General features: G+C 37.3%; 1 protein-coding gene across 1 annotated transcript; it reads left to right on the forward strand.

The window, feature by feature from the left end:
- The first annotated feature begins 5,938 nt into the window (after nucleotides 1-5,938).
- Nucleotides 5,939-16,100, forward strand: LOC132624797 (uncharacterized). Its single transcript, XM_060339521.1, has 8 exons — nucleotides 5,939-6,051; nucleotides 6,831-6,936; nucleotides 7,241-7,384; nucleotides 8,280-8,378; nucleotides 9,193-9,269; nucleotides 9,451-9,559; nucleotides 9,664-9,992; nucleotides 15,726-16,100. Exons 2-8 carry the CDS (start codon nucleotides 6,867-6,869, stop codon nucleotides 15,816-15,818), a joined length of 921 nt encoding a protein of 306 aa, XP_060195504.1. The 5' UTR covers nucleotides 5,939-6,051; nucleotides 6,831-6,866; the 3' UTR covers nucleotides 15,819-16,100.
- The last annotated feature ends 201 nt before the right edge of the window (nucleotides 16,101-16,301 follow it).

A 16,301-nucleotide genomic window follows, 5' to 3' on the forward strand; every position in this document is an offset into this window, starting at 1 on the left:
TTTTTGGAGGAACTTCCTCCACCTACTTCCAACTCCCTAGTATGCCACGCTTCATTAGTTTCGGTCAATTTATCCAATAATTCACAAACTGTGGTATAAGAATTATCCATAATAGATCCTTCCGTAATGTTGTTTGCCACGGAATTTTTGACTGAGTCCAAAGACCTATAAAATGTTTGTAGAAGCACACTATCGGGCAACCCATGCTTGGGACAGCTTTTGACTTTCTTTTTAAAACGAATCCAAGTTTCATAGAGAGCCTCATTAGGAAGTTGACGAAAGTTGTTGATTTCGTCATGGAGTTGCAACATCCGGGATGGAGGGAAGAACTTCTTGAGGAATACTTCAGTCAATTCCTCCCAAGTAGTGATGGACCCGGACGAAAGATCATCTAACCAAGCAGTGGCTTCCCCCGTTAGGGAGTACGGGAAGAGCCTTAGCTTGACTTAAGGTGCCTATTCGGGTGCACACTGGTATAGCATACCCCAAGAAAGTTCTTAAGGTGCCTATTCGGGTCATCTTTGGGTAGATCGGCAAATAGGCCCTTAGTGTTGAGCAGGTGTAGCATGGTGTTAGTCATGTGGAAACTTGAGTTTCCAATTAGAGGCGGGGTTGAATTGCAGCTGTATAGCCTACCCCCGCAGCCTCTTCGACGACCGCCACTGGTGGATTTTGAATAGGATTGCCATCCCCGTCCATATTGCCTGCACAACACACAACAACAAAAGAAAATAAGAAGAGAAATAAAGACTAAAAGCAAAGTTTTACACTAGTCAGTAAATTTCTAGACCGTATTCCTCGGCAATGGCGCCAAAATTTGATATGCCCAAATTACACCTTTAATAGTAGGAGTAAGCGGTCGTTGTCAAATATAGAACCCACGAGGTTGGGGTCGAATCCCACAGAGAATACAATGAAGAAATATACTTATTGAGTGTAACGCTTTACTCTTAATCTATATTTCGAGAGGAGGGAAATATAATAATGTTTGATTTTGGTCTTTAACCATTATGTCTTCACTTTGTTGATATGAGATTTAACTATTTGGAAGTCGAACTAAGGTTGTGGTTCCAATGGAAAGTAATGCACTTGGGTTTCAGTTCAACTCATTTCTATGCATAAGTGTAGTAGACCAAGGGTCACTTAACTCTTGCCAAACGTTTTCGAACCAAATTAGTAAAATCCATTCTAAGATTTTCCAAACCTTAGAATGTTTTATATGAGAACACCCATTTAGTCTCAACTAGAATTCCTATTCCTAGCTCAAGCTATTAGATGAGGGTTATGCCTCAAATTGTTGCTATTAACTCTTTTCCTAACCTCTACTTTCTTTTCCAAGCAAAGTAATGGTAATAAAACACAAGTAATGTTGTACACCATCACGAGACATTGAAGCATGAAAAGTTAATAGAAAACACATTTGGCATATAAATGAAGTGTGAATATGAAACTCAATCACATAAATAACACATTTGGTCCCACAACCTTAGCTAAATGAGTTAGATATTCATACTCATTAAATATAAAGTAGTAGCAAATAGAATATTCCTGGAGCTTACGATAATGTTAATGGAGAAGATGACAAAAAGATAGAGAATCTTCTTAAAAGCTTCCACAATAAATGATATTCAAAGTTCCCTCAATGCTAAAAGACAACTGAAAAGTAAAAAGTGTGAATATTCAATAATGTGCACAGAGCACTAGGTGCAAGTATTTATAGAGGGAGGACAAAAAGTTAAATTTCGGAAAAATGTCGCAGATGCGATCCAAGTTTGCGGTCGCAACATGAGTTTGCGACCGCCGAACGCTCAGCAAGTCCTCACAGCTCTTCTAAAGATGCGTCCACAACTTGAGTTTGCGGTGCCGTATCTGCGTCGCAACTCCAGGCATGTAGCTTGGATCACTGGGTGTTCGAGCTTCCAATATGCGACCGCAACTTCGAAGTTGCGGTGTCGCATCCTCGTCGCAACTTGGTGATCTTTTCTCAGCTGACTGCCATTTTTCTAGGCAAAAGATGCGGCCGCAAATCCACTTTGTGGTGCCGCATATTCGCCGCATCTTTATGTTCTTTTGCTCTTTTTTGTTCCATTTCGTCCCTCTTTTGTCCTCGACTCACAGAATCTGAAAACACATAAAAACACACGAAAACACGAATAAACACTTGAAAAAACTACTCAAAAAGTATACGTAGTGGATGTAAAAAGCCCAAAAATCCACGACTCATCAGTTACTCCCTCCGTCCCAAAAAGATTGACACTTTTCGCTTTTCGAGAATCAAACTTCTTAATTTTGACCGTGTGTTTGAACATATAATCTTTAATTTTGTTTGAAATAAAATTTACATTTTTGGAAACTTCGTAAAAAGTACTATAAGCCACTATAATTAATAATTTAAAATATTTAAAAGACATGAAAAAATTGCGATCAAAGAACAACTCGTTTGACTCTCGAAAAGCGAAAAGTGTCAATCTTTTTGGGACGGAGGGAGTACATAGTATATGTCATATACTGCCCGAGTATCATAGAGGACTACTTCATTTCTTAAAAAAAACACAACTCATTTTTTGATTTTTTTTTTAAAAGAAGCACTTCTCGATTCTCTATGATACTCGCATGATATATATATATATATATATATATATATATATATATATATATATATATATATCATATACTGGCAGAATATCATAGAGGATTTGTTCATTTCTTCAAAAAAGAGCTTAGCCCCTCTGTGATACGAACCTGATATACAACATATACTAACAGAGTATCATATATGACTGTTTCATTTGTTATTTTAATTTTATAGTATTTTTAAGAGGTTTTACTCGTGAAAAAATATAAAAGATAATCATATTTTAGATATAAATTTTGTTTTCATATGAATTTTTTTTTATAAAATATGTCTACATTAACATAAATTTTAATAAATAAGCTAATGATTTTAACATTTTTCTTAATCACTTCTTATTGTAGTTAGATTATATAATTTTTATATTTTCATTAGTTTTAAAGTAATTAACCAGTATTTTATTTTTAAAAGGAATAACAAAAAGAGAAAAGGCCAAAACATAAATAAAAGAAGACAAAATAACCAAAAAGGAAAAAAGGAATTAGGAGAAAAAAAAGAAAGAAAACACAACAAAGAAAAAGGGAGGTGGGAAAGGAAAAAACAGCTGAGCACACATTTTAGGGTAATTGTAAAAGGTACACCGCAATTCATGGGCAAAAACGAAAGTGTTATGAATTAGCCCGGGCCCACTCTAACAACTATTGGTCCTAGAAAAAGCAATAGGGTCAAAAGGCTTTCACAAAGGCTGATTTAGGATCTAGGCCCATTAAGAACTAGATAAAAAAAATGAGGAGTTAGAAAGAGTGGTTATGCCTATTATGATGTTAAGTATTCTCTCGTCTCTACTCTGTGTCTCTGAGTTCTCATCCCCTTCTGTATCAATCTCCTTTTTCTTACTGTGTCTTAGTTACTGTTCTATTGCTATTTCTATTCTTGTAATCGACTTTCAATAGTTAATCAAAGGCTATTGAACGTTTCATGTTCTCTGTTTGTTCTTGAGTTAAGCGTTTGTTATATTAGTGCTTTCATCGATCGTACTGCAATGGCTTCGGTGGTACTAGATAGATATAGCGGCGGAAACTCGAAAGGGTGGATTCTTAGGGCGGAACAATATTTTACCTACCTTAGCTTTTCAAAAAAGGACTGGCTACCTCTTGCTTCCTTCAATCTCGATGGTGTTGCTTTAGACTGGTTCTAATGGTTGTATCGCAATAAATAATTTTTTAGATTAGAAGCATTACACCAAGAAATTGGCACTACATTTTCGAAATGATTCAAAGCTGATCCACAACCACGTCAACATTGCCCTTGATCTGATACGGAAATTGGACGAGAACTGCTCTACTATGCCACACAAACTCGATAATGTTCAGCGTGCATTGTGAGCTTGTTCCCCTTCAGTTATTGTGGATCCGGTGCTTCCGGATGTGGACTCGTCTAGGGATGATAAAGGGGATTCTGCTTGCCTTTTGACGAATCTGTTCCAGTGGCCTCAGATTCAGACACTGTTGATGAGTGCGTTAAATCCTCGCTTTAGCCCTGTGATGATGACCAAACGCATAGGCAGGTTCTTTTATCTACCCTCACATTTTATTTGAACGATGAAACATTAGAGGAGGTCTCAGAAATCTATGCCTGCAAAGTGTTCGCTAAAATACCTGATAGAGAAATTGATATGGAAGTTGCAGATTCAGTAAAGCATGAAACTCATGTGTTCGACAAAATATTTCACTCAATTCCCATAGTTAAGTGTCATTCCAGTAAGCTTGTCAAGTTTGACGACATGTCGCTTGCGAGTCCTTGTATGCTTTCAGCTTGCAATCTGGACAAAGGTATATTTGATTATTTAAGTAAATTCAATCATTCAAATCTTCTATTATCCTTGTATCGCTTCCCACCTGATCAATTCAGATTAAACTTTCTATTTGATCCTGGTTCTAGTTTGATTACCACATTTCTTGGTGCTACAAGATATTGTTCGATCATGGTTGTGGATAGGGGTGGCAAACGGGCGGATTGAGTCGGATATGGGCCGGGTCGAAAATGGGTTAACAAAAAACGGATCAATTACCCGACCCACCCATATTTAACATGGATAAAAAATGGGTTACTCGACGGATAATATGGATATCCATATTATCCACATTACTCAAAGCTACTTCAAAGATGTTGGCTTCGTGTAGTTAATATGGAGAAGATTAATTTACCTTCATGTCCACAAATCCAATCTCTAGACCCTAGTACATAGTTGCGCCTCAGCATATGTGAGAAGAATAGAACTTCGAAACTTTCCAATGACACGACCTCCAAGAATACCCTTTTTGGAAAATACCCACCCAACCCCACCCCTACCCCCACCCCAAGAACCCAACCCAACCACCGCCTCAAACTCACTTCAGCTTCACCTACCCACCCCAACTCCACCCCATCCCACACCACCGCTCCACCCAACCCTGACCCATCCTCCTCCCAAATCGTCTATTTCATATATTTTATTTTGCTTTTATAAAAAAATTATAAAAACGAAAAAAAATTCTTACCCCCACCCCGCCACATTGTCCGACCCCACCCCCACCCCCACCACATCCCACACCAAATTTTAACCACGCAAATTTTTCATTTTTTATAAAAGCAAAATAAAATATATGAAGTAGAAAACTCACCGGGGGTGTGGGGGGGGGGGGAGTGTGGGTGGTGTAGAAAATCAAAATAAATACTTTTTAAAGAAATTTAATTTTTTTGGAGGGTTGGGGGGGGGGGGGGTCGCAGGGGGTGGGAGGTGTTAAAAAGCCAAAAAAAAAAAACTTTTTTATTAGGGTGGTGGGGTGTGTGTGCGTGGGGGGGGGGGGGAGGGTGTAGAAAACCAAAAAAAAAAAAATTAAGAACTTTAATTTTTCTTGGAGGGGATTGGGGGTAAGTTGGGTGGTGGTGGGGGTATGGGGTAGGTGGTTGGTGAAATGTTAAATGTGGGACTTATTTTGCCTAATTTAATTAAGGAAGTCATTTTTCTAAAATAAATTTTTTTCAAAATTTTTGACCAAACGAACATGAGAAAATTGACATATTGAACACACCTATGTGTTGTGGGTTTTATCCATTTTACCCATCAAATTACCCATATTTTAAGTGGATAACATGGGTTGACGCATATTGGACCCATTTCAAATGGGTTGGATATCCAACTCATTTAAAATGTATTGGGTCGGATCAGAGGCGGACCCACGTATAAGTTACCGGTGCGAGCACCCATTAACCCCGACGTAAATTACGTATATTTATATATAAACGTTTCAAATGTGTGATATATTAAACCATCAGCACCCAGTGATCAAAATGCCTGGTGGGTGCTTTGGTTGGGGCGCTGAATTAAAGGCTTTTCTCGGGGAGATGTACGAGGGTTCGATACCCGCTACTGCATCACTATTGTCATTTTTGTCTGCTTTGAAGTCAAATGTTTTCCTTCTTTTTCTCCAATACAGGTTCTTCATTCCTCTTCTTATACTTGATTTATGGCTTTTCCTTTTAATTTTGGTCTCAACTTAGTGATTCCTCCTCCTCCTCCGTTATACTTTATTTATCTACTTTACGTTTAGTATTTTTGAAATATTTTTTATGTAATTTCTTGTGATAAAGACGGAGAAAGGAATCAATGTTCTATTTTTTTCCTTCAGAAATGTTGGCTGGCTAAGAAAATCCTTCAAGCTAATGAATTTTTTTTCTAACAAATGAAGATTTTTTTTTTTTTTTTTGGAAGAAAAATATTAATCACGCTTTCTCATTCACTTTTTAAAATTAACGCGTTTAGAATAGTTGTGCACTTATACTATGTGATTTGTAGTAATTTTATATTAAAAAAATGAGCACTCACAAACTTAAAATTCTGAATTCGTCACTGAATCGAATGAATAATCATATTTTTTTTTATTTTTTTTTACGGATTTTGCCACCTCTAGTGTGGACATATCACGTAAGGTAGTCAATTATGTCAGCATTCTGCATTTGGCCTTGTCGGGCGCAGGAACAATGATTCAAATCCGACAAAGTAATTTTTTGTTGAAAAACACATGTAATTCATTGGACCCAATAACTGATGACTAGATTCTTTCCTTTTGGTGGGAGGCGCGACCAGTTTCTTTAATTTTCGAGAAAGCATTAAAGAATAGCGCTGAAAACGTGAGCGCGAAATTTCGGTTGGGTTTGATAAGGCGCAAATAACAGTCCTCTTTTCTTATCTCCATTGTTTAACTACCACTGCTAGGGTTTTAATCTTCTGCGACGAGGTTGTTGGGCCGCCATGGAAGAAGTTCGGTCTACCACAGCTTGGGTTGCTGCTCATTCCTCTCATGTTACCCTTGATTTCTCAGGTCTCTCCCATCTTCTCCATTTACGTTACTCCAATGCATTCCCCTGGAAAGTTGAAATTAAAGTATTGCAAAAAGAAAAGGAAAGAGACTTATTTTTTTAAATGGATTTAAAAGAAAAAGCAAAAGAAACAAATTGAAGCAGAGGGAGTATGTTTTATTCTCAAATTAGTTAAGAGTCTATTATATGAATCTTCCGTGTCCATTATCTGCAATGCTCTGTTTTCTTATTCAGAGTCACATTTAATGGTGGTTTAAGGCTTGTAGTTGATATAAGATTATATTTTGGTATGTGTTATATACACAGGCATTGAGAAGGTTGCTGAAAATATGAAAAATTCGTTACCAAAAGTGGAGTGGGATTTCGAAGGGATTCACTATTTCGATAACGGGCCACTCACTGTTCAGTACTTGCTGGTATTGGATACATTGAATTTCTGCTTCTGGCCAGGTACTTTAATAAGTTTACCTTAAGGTAGCCGTAGACAGCCTTATTAATTTTTCAGATGCTAAGCTTGTTATACCGCATGCAACTGCTTTGGCAATATTTGTCTTTGAGCAACAGTCCTTCGAAATTACCGTTTATGGATTTTATGCAAATAAGGTTCTTCATTTTTACCTATAGTTATGTAGCTGGATTTTTTCTGATTCCTTGAGTGTCTGTTTGGGTGCAAGCAAGCATTTGTGACTTTGTTAACCTTTGGTTTGTTAAAAGAATGTAATTCCAAAGAAGTTGTTTACTTAGACAAAGTGTTATCCTTTTCCAAAGTCATCTATCTAATGCTTTCCAAAGCCATGGTCTACCTTTCTATGCTTACTTTCCCGTATGTAAAGAGAAAGGTATCCACCTGTGTACAATACTCTAGCAAAATTATTGCTCTTTTTTCTATTAGTTTTTCATTTTGTGCTCCTACATTCAGTTGTGTTTTCACTAATTCCACTATATTCAACTTACCTGGCATGCTATTCGTATTTCTATCATCTGTGTTGTTCCATACATCATGATGGTGCTATCTTCTAACATGTTTGTTCAGAGAATTTGTATGTCGATATTCAGACAGAAACACTCATAAAAGAAATAGTCTCTCTATTTCTGGTGGCTGGGTGCATGACAGACATAATTGCTGGGGAACTTCACTGTTATACTTAAGCAAAAAGTAGTAGAATCCCCTAACTGTTTATTCTTGAACTTGCATATTTATGTCAATCAAGAGAGTATGTAATACAGAACCGTATTCGTGATGCTTGATGCTGGGGCTTCATTAAAGGTTCTTTTAGCGGTTTTTAATTTCAGTTATTTGAAATATACTCTGGTCTATTGACTTTATACTTGCATCTAATTGCAGACGAGGAGATGAGTTATGATCATCTGGCATCTGGATTAAAGGCTACTCTTGAAAGTGACAAATCTGCATTTGATGCTGATCGTCTACAGAAATATACTGGTATGCAGGTTTCTTTGTGACTCTGCCTTGTGGATTCTATTCTGCCCCTTGCATGGGGTATCTTTCTACTAAGGGGCATGAGAATCTTGAGAACACTGATGCACTCAGGGGAATAAGAAATTATATGGTGTATGAGTTCTGTCTAGGATGCTCACTGAACAGTTTCTCAATTTGTATGCTAAGGGGGTCCCTTAAGAATGTGGATCAGTTTTACTCTTTCTTTTAAATACCTAAGTGACAATCCAATCCAATCCCTTTCAATCCAACTAAACTACCCTTTAAGGAGAATGCATTTTTGATCATTAAGTTCAAGGTCCTTACACAACTATGAGATGTGAGGTAATCCAAGATTAAAAATACATGTATCATTTGAGTCTTCAGTTCAAATCTTCTTTTCTTGTTGAAGTAGCTTATTAGCTCGACAAAAAATTGTGAGAAATCCTAGTTTAAAATCTCTAAAGTGATACTCAGTCTCTTAAATCTTTAGACCCAACCTCCAACTTGTAAATATGTTCCTCAAGGTTAAATCAGGAAATCGAAAAGGATTATAATTGATGCAGCAATAGACACACATAAGATATAAAATATTAGAGGGATCATAACCGATGCAGCAATAGAGACACGTTGGATAAATAAAATTTTAGTGCTTAGAAAGAAAGTAATTACCTAGAGAGCATCTTCATTGGTATGTGAAGCAACTCACAAGTGCTATATATATAGTTCGGCATTGTCTTGAATGTTTTTAAGTTCTGACATCTTGTAGCCTTTCCCTGCATATTCTGAAGATAATCTCATTCGGAACACCAATTTTTAGGTTTTCAATTAAGGAAAATGTTGAACTGGCCAAGACCACTGCCTTTGGAGGATGAACGGGTGCGCTTATTGCATGAGGTACACTTCTTAATTCTCAATTTGATGTTATATCATTCTTTTAATGTTCGGCCAGGTCATAAACTTTTAGAATTATATGCATTCTCTTAGTTTTCCAGTAGGTCGTAATATGCTGTGAATTAAAATAATGTTGTCTCCTAAGCTTGGTACTGAGCTAATAGCTCTGTGAAATCATGGCAAGGTTGGGCTTGAGCTTGAGAGGAGCTTTGAGGGAAAGGCATCTAAACTTTTGGAGTCCTGCAACAAATCTGCTGCAAAGCTTGTAGCTCTTATCGCACGCCACTTCCCTGGTATCTTTGTTTATTATAGCTTTCCTTTTACATATTACATTTGATCTTATTTCCAACAATGATATACAACAATATATGTATCTTTGCTTATGTTACTGTTGCAGGCTTCCGTGATCACACGGTGTACAAGGGTCACCAGATTTTCTTGTATAAAAGAGCTCAAATTTTTGCTGCTGATTTGTGGGGTGCATTTAAAGGTCAAGGATACGGCGATTTTGAAGACATAAGCTCAATAACCATATTTGCTGATTATATTGTTCCAGCTGTCCTTCAGCAACTGGGAGTGCTAAGATATAGTTCATCCCTGGCTAATATTATCAAGAAAAATACTGAAATTGTCTCAGGCAGTGAGGAGGAGGTAGAACTCCGAGCCTGCTCTGTCTATGCTGTGGAGAAAATGAAGGAGTTGATCAGTAAAAAGACTGGGAAGCAGGTTGGTCTTGCTCATTTCTATTGTTTTGCTGTTCTTCAGTGGTTAGATTTGGTGATTCATAACTTATACTCGGCTGAAAACCAATATTATAGAATGAATATGTATTTTCTTGCATGTGTCAAGCTTGGTGTCTCTTATTGGCAGGGTTGAATGGAAACATGCAATACTTAGTTTAAGTATACTCCATATATTTCACATAAAAGTCCAATGATTTCCTGAATTACCAGATAGATGACTTCATGAAATAGACTAATCTACAATATAGAAAATCGTTCTTTTAGCTTTAATGCAGTTAAGCTTCTGATATTATTTGAAATCCTGTCCATCTAAATTGGTGCTGTTAGGTCATTGACGAACAGCGTTGATTTAAAATTGTAGATTATGGAGTAATTTTCCACCTTATATGGGTTTTTTGACTTTCTAATATACATCTATTGCCTGTTGGTAGAAGAAATTAAGTAGAATTGGCGTCTTTTCTGATTTCTCCAAGTTATGATCCTTTTCATATCTCCAAGAGCCTTTATTGAAAAAAGGCTTTATCATAAAATATTTGTCATCCTTGGGCGATGCCTTTTTCTATTCTGGTTGATACTTCTGAAATTTGGAACTGTTTATAGTCCAGTAAAAGTAGTATACATTTTAGATGGCTGTTGCTGTATGAAGATTTTTAGCAAGAAGAAAGGGCTTCTTGTATTTCTGAATGAATATACAATCCATAAGAATGGGTACTTATACATGAGTTCTAAGACTAAATAAGGAAAGACAATATTACACAATCAATTCCTAATCATTTACATCAATACAATATATTCTTAAAATTAAGCTATCAATCTTAATCATCAATATCAAATCAACATCTCAATCTTAATCATTAATACCAAATCAACACTCCCCTCAAGTTGGTGCAAAGATGTCGCACATGCCCAACTTGCAAACCAGTGTATGAAAAGTCCGTTTGTTGAGGCCTTTAGTAAACACATCAGCTAGTTGTTTTTCTGATGACACGTGGAATAAACTCAAGACACCACCCGTGACTTTTTCTTTGATGAAGTGTCGATCAATTTTAACGTGCTTTGTTCGGTCATGCTGGATTGGATTTCGAGCTATACTGATTGCAGCCTTGTTGTCACAATACAAGGAAAGTTTCCTTTTTTCAAACAATCTCAATTCTTCTAGTAACTTTTGTAACCACAAAAGTTCGCAAACACGCTGGGCCATAGCTCTATATTCTGCCTCCGCACTTGATCTAGCAACTACACTTTGCTTCTTGCTTCTCCAAGTGACCAAGTTTCCTCCTACGAGTGTACAGTAACCGGATGTAGACCTTCTGTCATCTAAAGATCCAGCCCAATCTGCATCGGTAAAGGCTTCTATTTGGAGGTGACCATGTCTGGAGTAAAGTAGACCTTTTCCTGGAGCAGACTTCAGATACCGCAAAATGTGAAAGACAGCTTGCATATGAGGATCTCGAGGATCATGCATAAACTGACTCACTAGGCTAACTGAATAGGCTATGTCTGGTCTAGTGTGAGAGAGATAAATGAGTCTTCCAACCAGCCTCTGATATCTCTCTTTATCAACTGGCTTTCCAACTCCGCTTTGTAGTTTGTGATCGCTTTCAATGGGTGATTCTGCTGGTTTGCAACCTATCATAGCTGTTTCTTTCAAGAGATCCAGAATATACTTTCTTTGAGAAATAAAGATTCCTCTTTTTGATCTAGCAACTTCAATTCCCAAGAAGTACTGCAATTTTCCTAGATCCTTGATCTCAAATTCCTGTGCCAATAACTTCTTCAATCGGGTCATCTCCTCTTTTTCATCTCTTGTCATTACTATGTCATCAACATAAACTATGAGAAGATTGAGTTTACCCTTTAAATGTCTTATAAAGAGGGTGTGATCCGCATTGCTTTGTTGGTAACCAAAGGAGATCATTGCTTTGTAGAATCTGTCAAACCAAGCTCTAGGAGATTGCTTCAATCCGTACAAGGCTTTCTTCAGTCTGCATACCTTTCCTTGACTTTGTTCAGTACCAAAACCAGGAGGAATCTCCATGTACACCTCTTCTTCTAAGTCTCCATGAAGAAATGCATTCTGCACATCAAATTGTTGCAAGTCCCAGTCAAGATTAGCTGCACAAGTTAGAAGAATTCTAATAGTATTCAAGATTAGCTGCACAAGGGTAACTTCTTTAATCGGGTCATCTCCTCTTTTTCATCTCTTGTCATTACTATGTCATCAACATAAACTATGAGAAGATTGAGTTTACCCTTTAAATGTCTTATAAAGAGGGTGTGATCCGTATTGCTTTGTTGGTAACCAAAGGAGATCATTGCTTTGTAGAATCTGTCAAACCAAGCTCTAGGAGATTGCTTCAATCCGTACAAGGCTTTCTTCAGTCTGCATACCTTTCCTTGACTTTGTTCAGTACCAAAACCAGGAGGAATCTCCATGTACACCTCTTCTTCTAAGTCTCCATGAAGAAATGCATTCTGCACATCAAATTGTTGCAAGTCCCAGTCAAGATTAGCTGCACAAGTTAGAAGAATTCTAATAGTATTCATTTTTGCAACAGGAGCAAATGTCTCTTGATAATCCACTCCATAAGTCTGAGTGAATCCTTTAGCCACCAATCTTGCTTTGAACCTTTCAATAGAACCATCAACTTTATGTTTTACAGTGAAGACCCATTTGCAACCAACCAACTTCTTGTCTGGTGGTGATGCGACAAGTTCCCAAGTCTCATTCTTTGATAAAGCCTTTATTTCTTCCATCATAGCTTGCTTCCACTTAGAATCTGCAAAAGCTTCCCTCCAATTCTGGGGAATAGACACAGCAGAAATAGACAAGGCAAAGGTTCTATAGGAGGGCAATAAAGAGTTATAGGAAACAAAGTTAGATAAAGGGTGTTTAGTGCAAGATCTGACTCCTTTCATGTGAGCAATAAGCAAATCTAACTCATTAGGAAGTATAGATAACTCACTAGAAGAAGAAGGTTCGGCTTCGGCAAGTTGCATGATGGCTTCTTCTGCTCTATTTCTCCTTGAGTAAGTTATCAAATCAGGCCTATCCAAACGCCCAACAGTTTCCCCCTGAATTCTTTCTCCAATTTCACTTTCTCTTATGGCAGTAGTTTCAATAGTCTCCCCCTGAATTCTTTCTCCAATTTCACTTTCCCTTGTGGCAGTAGTTTAGTAGTTTCAACAATAGAACTAGGAAAAACCATATCTTCTTCCTTATAATTCTCCCCCTGAAGAGGTGATGGTGTAATACTGAAATAGGGCTCAGATTCCCGAAAGGTAACATCCATACTGACAAAGAATCTCCTAGAAGGAGGGTGATAACATTTGTACCCTTTATGTATTGGAGAATACCCAATAAAGACACATTTAAGAGCTCTAGGTTCAAGTTTCCCAGAGTTCCTAGCGTGAACAAAGCAAACACACCCAAATATCTTTGGAGGAACAGTATAGTCATTTTTACCCTTTAAAGCTTCTAAAGGACTCCGGAAATTAAGAGTTTTAAGTGGCATTCTATTGATGAGGTAGGCAGCTACTAGAATGGTATCCCCCCAGTAAGGCTTCGGCAGATTCATGGTAAACAAAAGGGATTTTGCTACTTCTAACAAATGCCTATTTTTTCTTTCAGCAACCCCATTTTGTGCACTAGTATAAGGACAACTAGTTTGATGGATTATCCCAAAAGACTCCAAGTAAGCTCCAAAAGTTTTATCCATGTATTCTATGCCATTGTCAGTTCGAAATATCTTTATCTTTGCCCCAAACTGAGTACAAATCATCTTATGAAATGACTTAAAACAGGAGAAAACTTCACTTTTGGCTTTTAACAGATATACCCATGTCATTCTAGTGCAACAATCGATAAAAGTAACAAACCATCGACCACCAGACAAAGAAAGTGTTTGAGTAGGACCCCAGACATCAGAATGAATAGTCGAAAAGGGAATTGTGCTTTTATTGTCACTCAGAGGATAAGAGTTTTTAGTGTGCTTGGCATATTCACATGCATCACATGACAAAGATTCAAACTCAGTTCTAGAAAATAAACCAGGGTATAACTTTTTTAAAGCAAAAAAAGATGGGTGTCCCAACCGTTTATGCCACTGTATTATTTCTCGGTTGACATCCTTATTTCCTACAAAAAAAGGCCTGACCAGAGTCTCGAGTTCCATCGATCAAATATAAGCCATCATGCAATCTACCACTGCCAATCTTGTTCCCTGTATGAAGGTCTTCAAAAACACAATAACCAAGAAAGAATCTGACACTACAGTTTAGTTCTTTGGTGATAGCGCTAACAGATAATAGGTTAATAGGAAAATCAGGCACATGAAGAATGGATGATAAGGTAATATCAGGAGTACAAAAGATTGAACCTGTTCCAGAGACAGGGGTTAGGGAGCCATTGGCTATTCTGACATAATCCCCTTTGGGACTAGGAGAGTAATTTTGAAGGCCTTTAGAAGAGCCTGTCATGTGTCTATTCGCACCAGAATCAATAATCCAACAATTAAGCTGAGCATTAAAAGCAATACCTGACTGCACATAATTGGGGCTAGCAACACTAGAAGAGTCAAGTTTGTTCAGAAGACGGCGAAGATGTTGAACTTCATCTTGAGACAGTTTCTCCAGAAGTAGTGTCACCCATATTATCTGGATGAGAAGGGTTAGAATAGGCCTACGACCCGAGAACTGGAAAAAAAAATCCAGAAAAAAATCGCCGGAAAGTTGGCTGCCACGCCGGAATCCTAATTCCGGTGATCGGAAAAAATCAAAACTGATAGGGATAGGCTCAGAATGTTCCAGCGACCCCAACAGAGAAAAATAATCCAGAACCGAACTGAACGGGAGGAGTTTTTTGTGCGGACAACCACAAAGAGAGAGAAAAACTCGACCTCTTTGATAAAACACGGAACCCTAGTGTTGCGAGGGAGAAAACTCACCTCAAAAAGGCAGCAATGGCTCTGATACCATGATGATTTTTGGCAAGAAGAAAGGGCTTCTTGTATTTCTGAATGAATATACAATCCATAAGAATGGGTACTTATACATGAGTTCTAAGACTAAATAAGAAAAAACAATATTACACAATCAATTCCTAATCATTTACATCAATACAATATATTCCTAAAATTAAGCTATCAATCTTAATCATCAATATCAAATCAACATCTCAATCTTAATCACTAATACCAAATCAACACTGTATCATGTTGCTAGAAGAGTTAAGAGGGAAACAGAAGAATGTTTCCCCCAGTGGTGCACTTGCTTTTCTCATGTTCAAGAGTCAAGACTATTTAACTCTTAAACTTGTAATCAGGGCAAGTTCCAGCTACGTCTCTTCCTTAGATCATGTTGACCTCTTAAGTGTATATCTTAATCTGGCGTTAAAAGACAAGAAAAAAATGTGAGTTACGTGTCCAATGGTTAAGGTAGTTGTATATGAGCTGAGCTCTATACACCTCATTTCATTGTACAAGCAATAGAGAAACAAAAGCTGCTAGCGTGCGAACAGTTAGTCTGACAGCTGTGTTCTTTGCAAGATATAACTCTGTTGGCAAACTTCTAGACTTCGGAGAACTTTTCCTTTCTGAAATTTATAAACTCGGTTATTCCCGTTGTATGTGTATTCCAAACTGAGTTCCCAATTTTCTAATTTTCTTTGTTTGAATTTCAGTTTCACTAAATTGTGACATCTCGATTTCCTTTCCAGGTGTTGAGTGTGGAACTGGATCTTTGGTTATGGGCTTTTGGCATACAATGCCCATCTCTTCAACACCATCGGACACTCTCTATCTATTATTGACTATAGAAATTAAGCTCCATCATCTCCATTGCAGTCTTGCATTCAAATGATTTTTTTGGTTTTGGGATTTTGATATTTATGTGTCTAGGTGTAAGAGTGCAATTATACAGGATTCTTTCCCCTCCTAGTGGTGAATTTACTTTCTTTTAGGAGTACAGAGGTTGAATATCAGTTATCTAACCTCTTTCAATCGCGTTAGATTTCTGTAAATTGACCTACATACATATATTATTTTCTTTAATGGTAAATGTTGGCTGGAGAAACGCCTGACTCTTTGCTTAATTGGCCCTTTTTGTCTCATGTTTTTGATTGCCTTTGACTGTTTCCATGACATTTAATGGTGTAGAAATTTCAATGAGAATGTCTTTTTAAACCTCCTTTGCTACATGGCCTCTGGAAGATACATTACTCTTTCGTATTTATAGGCCTTAAGAAATTTTTCTCAACTCTTAAGATTTACTAAAGGCTGCAACGTAAGTATGA

Source organism: Lycium barbarum, chromosome 12 (assembly GCF_019175385.1).
Source record: "Lycium barbarum isolate Lr01 chromosome 12, ASM1917538v2, whole genome shotgun sequence".
In the NCBI taxonomy this organism is placed as follows: domain Eukaryota; kingdom Viridiplantae; phylum Streptophyta; class Magnoliopsida; order Solanales; family Solanaceae; genus Lycium; species Lycium barbarum.

Coding starts and splice junctions, on each gene's coding strand:
- LOC132624797 (XM_060339521.1), top strand. CDS start 6,867: ATGGAAGAAGTTCGGTCTACCACAGCTTGGGTTGCTGCTCATTCCTCT. Junction 7,385..8,279: donor GAATTTCTGCTTCTGGCCAG/GTACTTTAATAA, acceptor ATCTAATTGCAG/ACGAGGAGATGAGTTATGAT. Junction 8,379..9,192: donor TCGTCTACAGAAATATACTG/GTATGCAGGTTT, acceptor ACCAATTTTTAG/GTTTTCAATTAAGGAAAATG.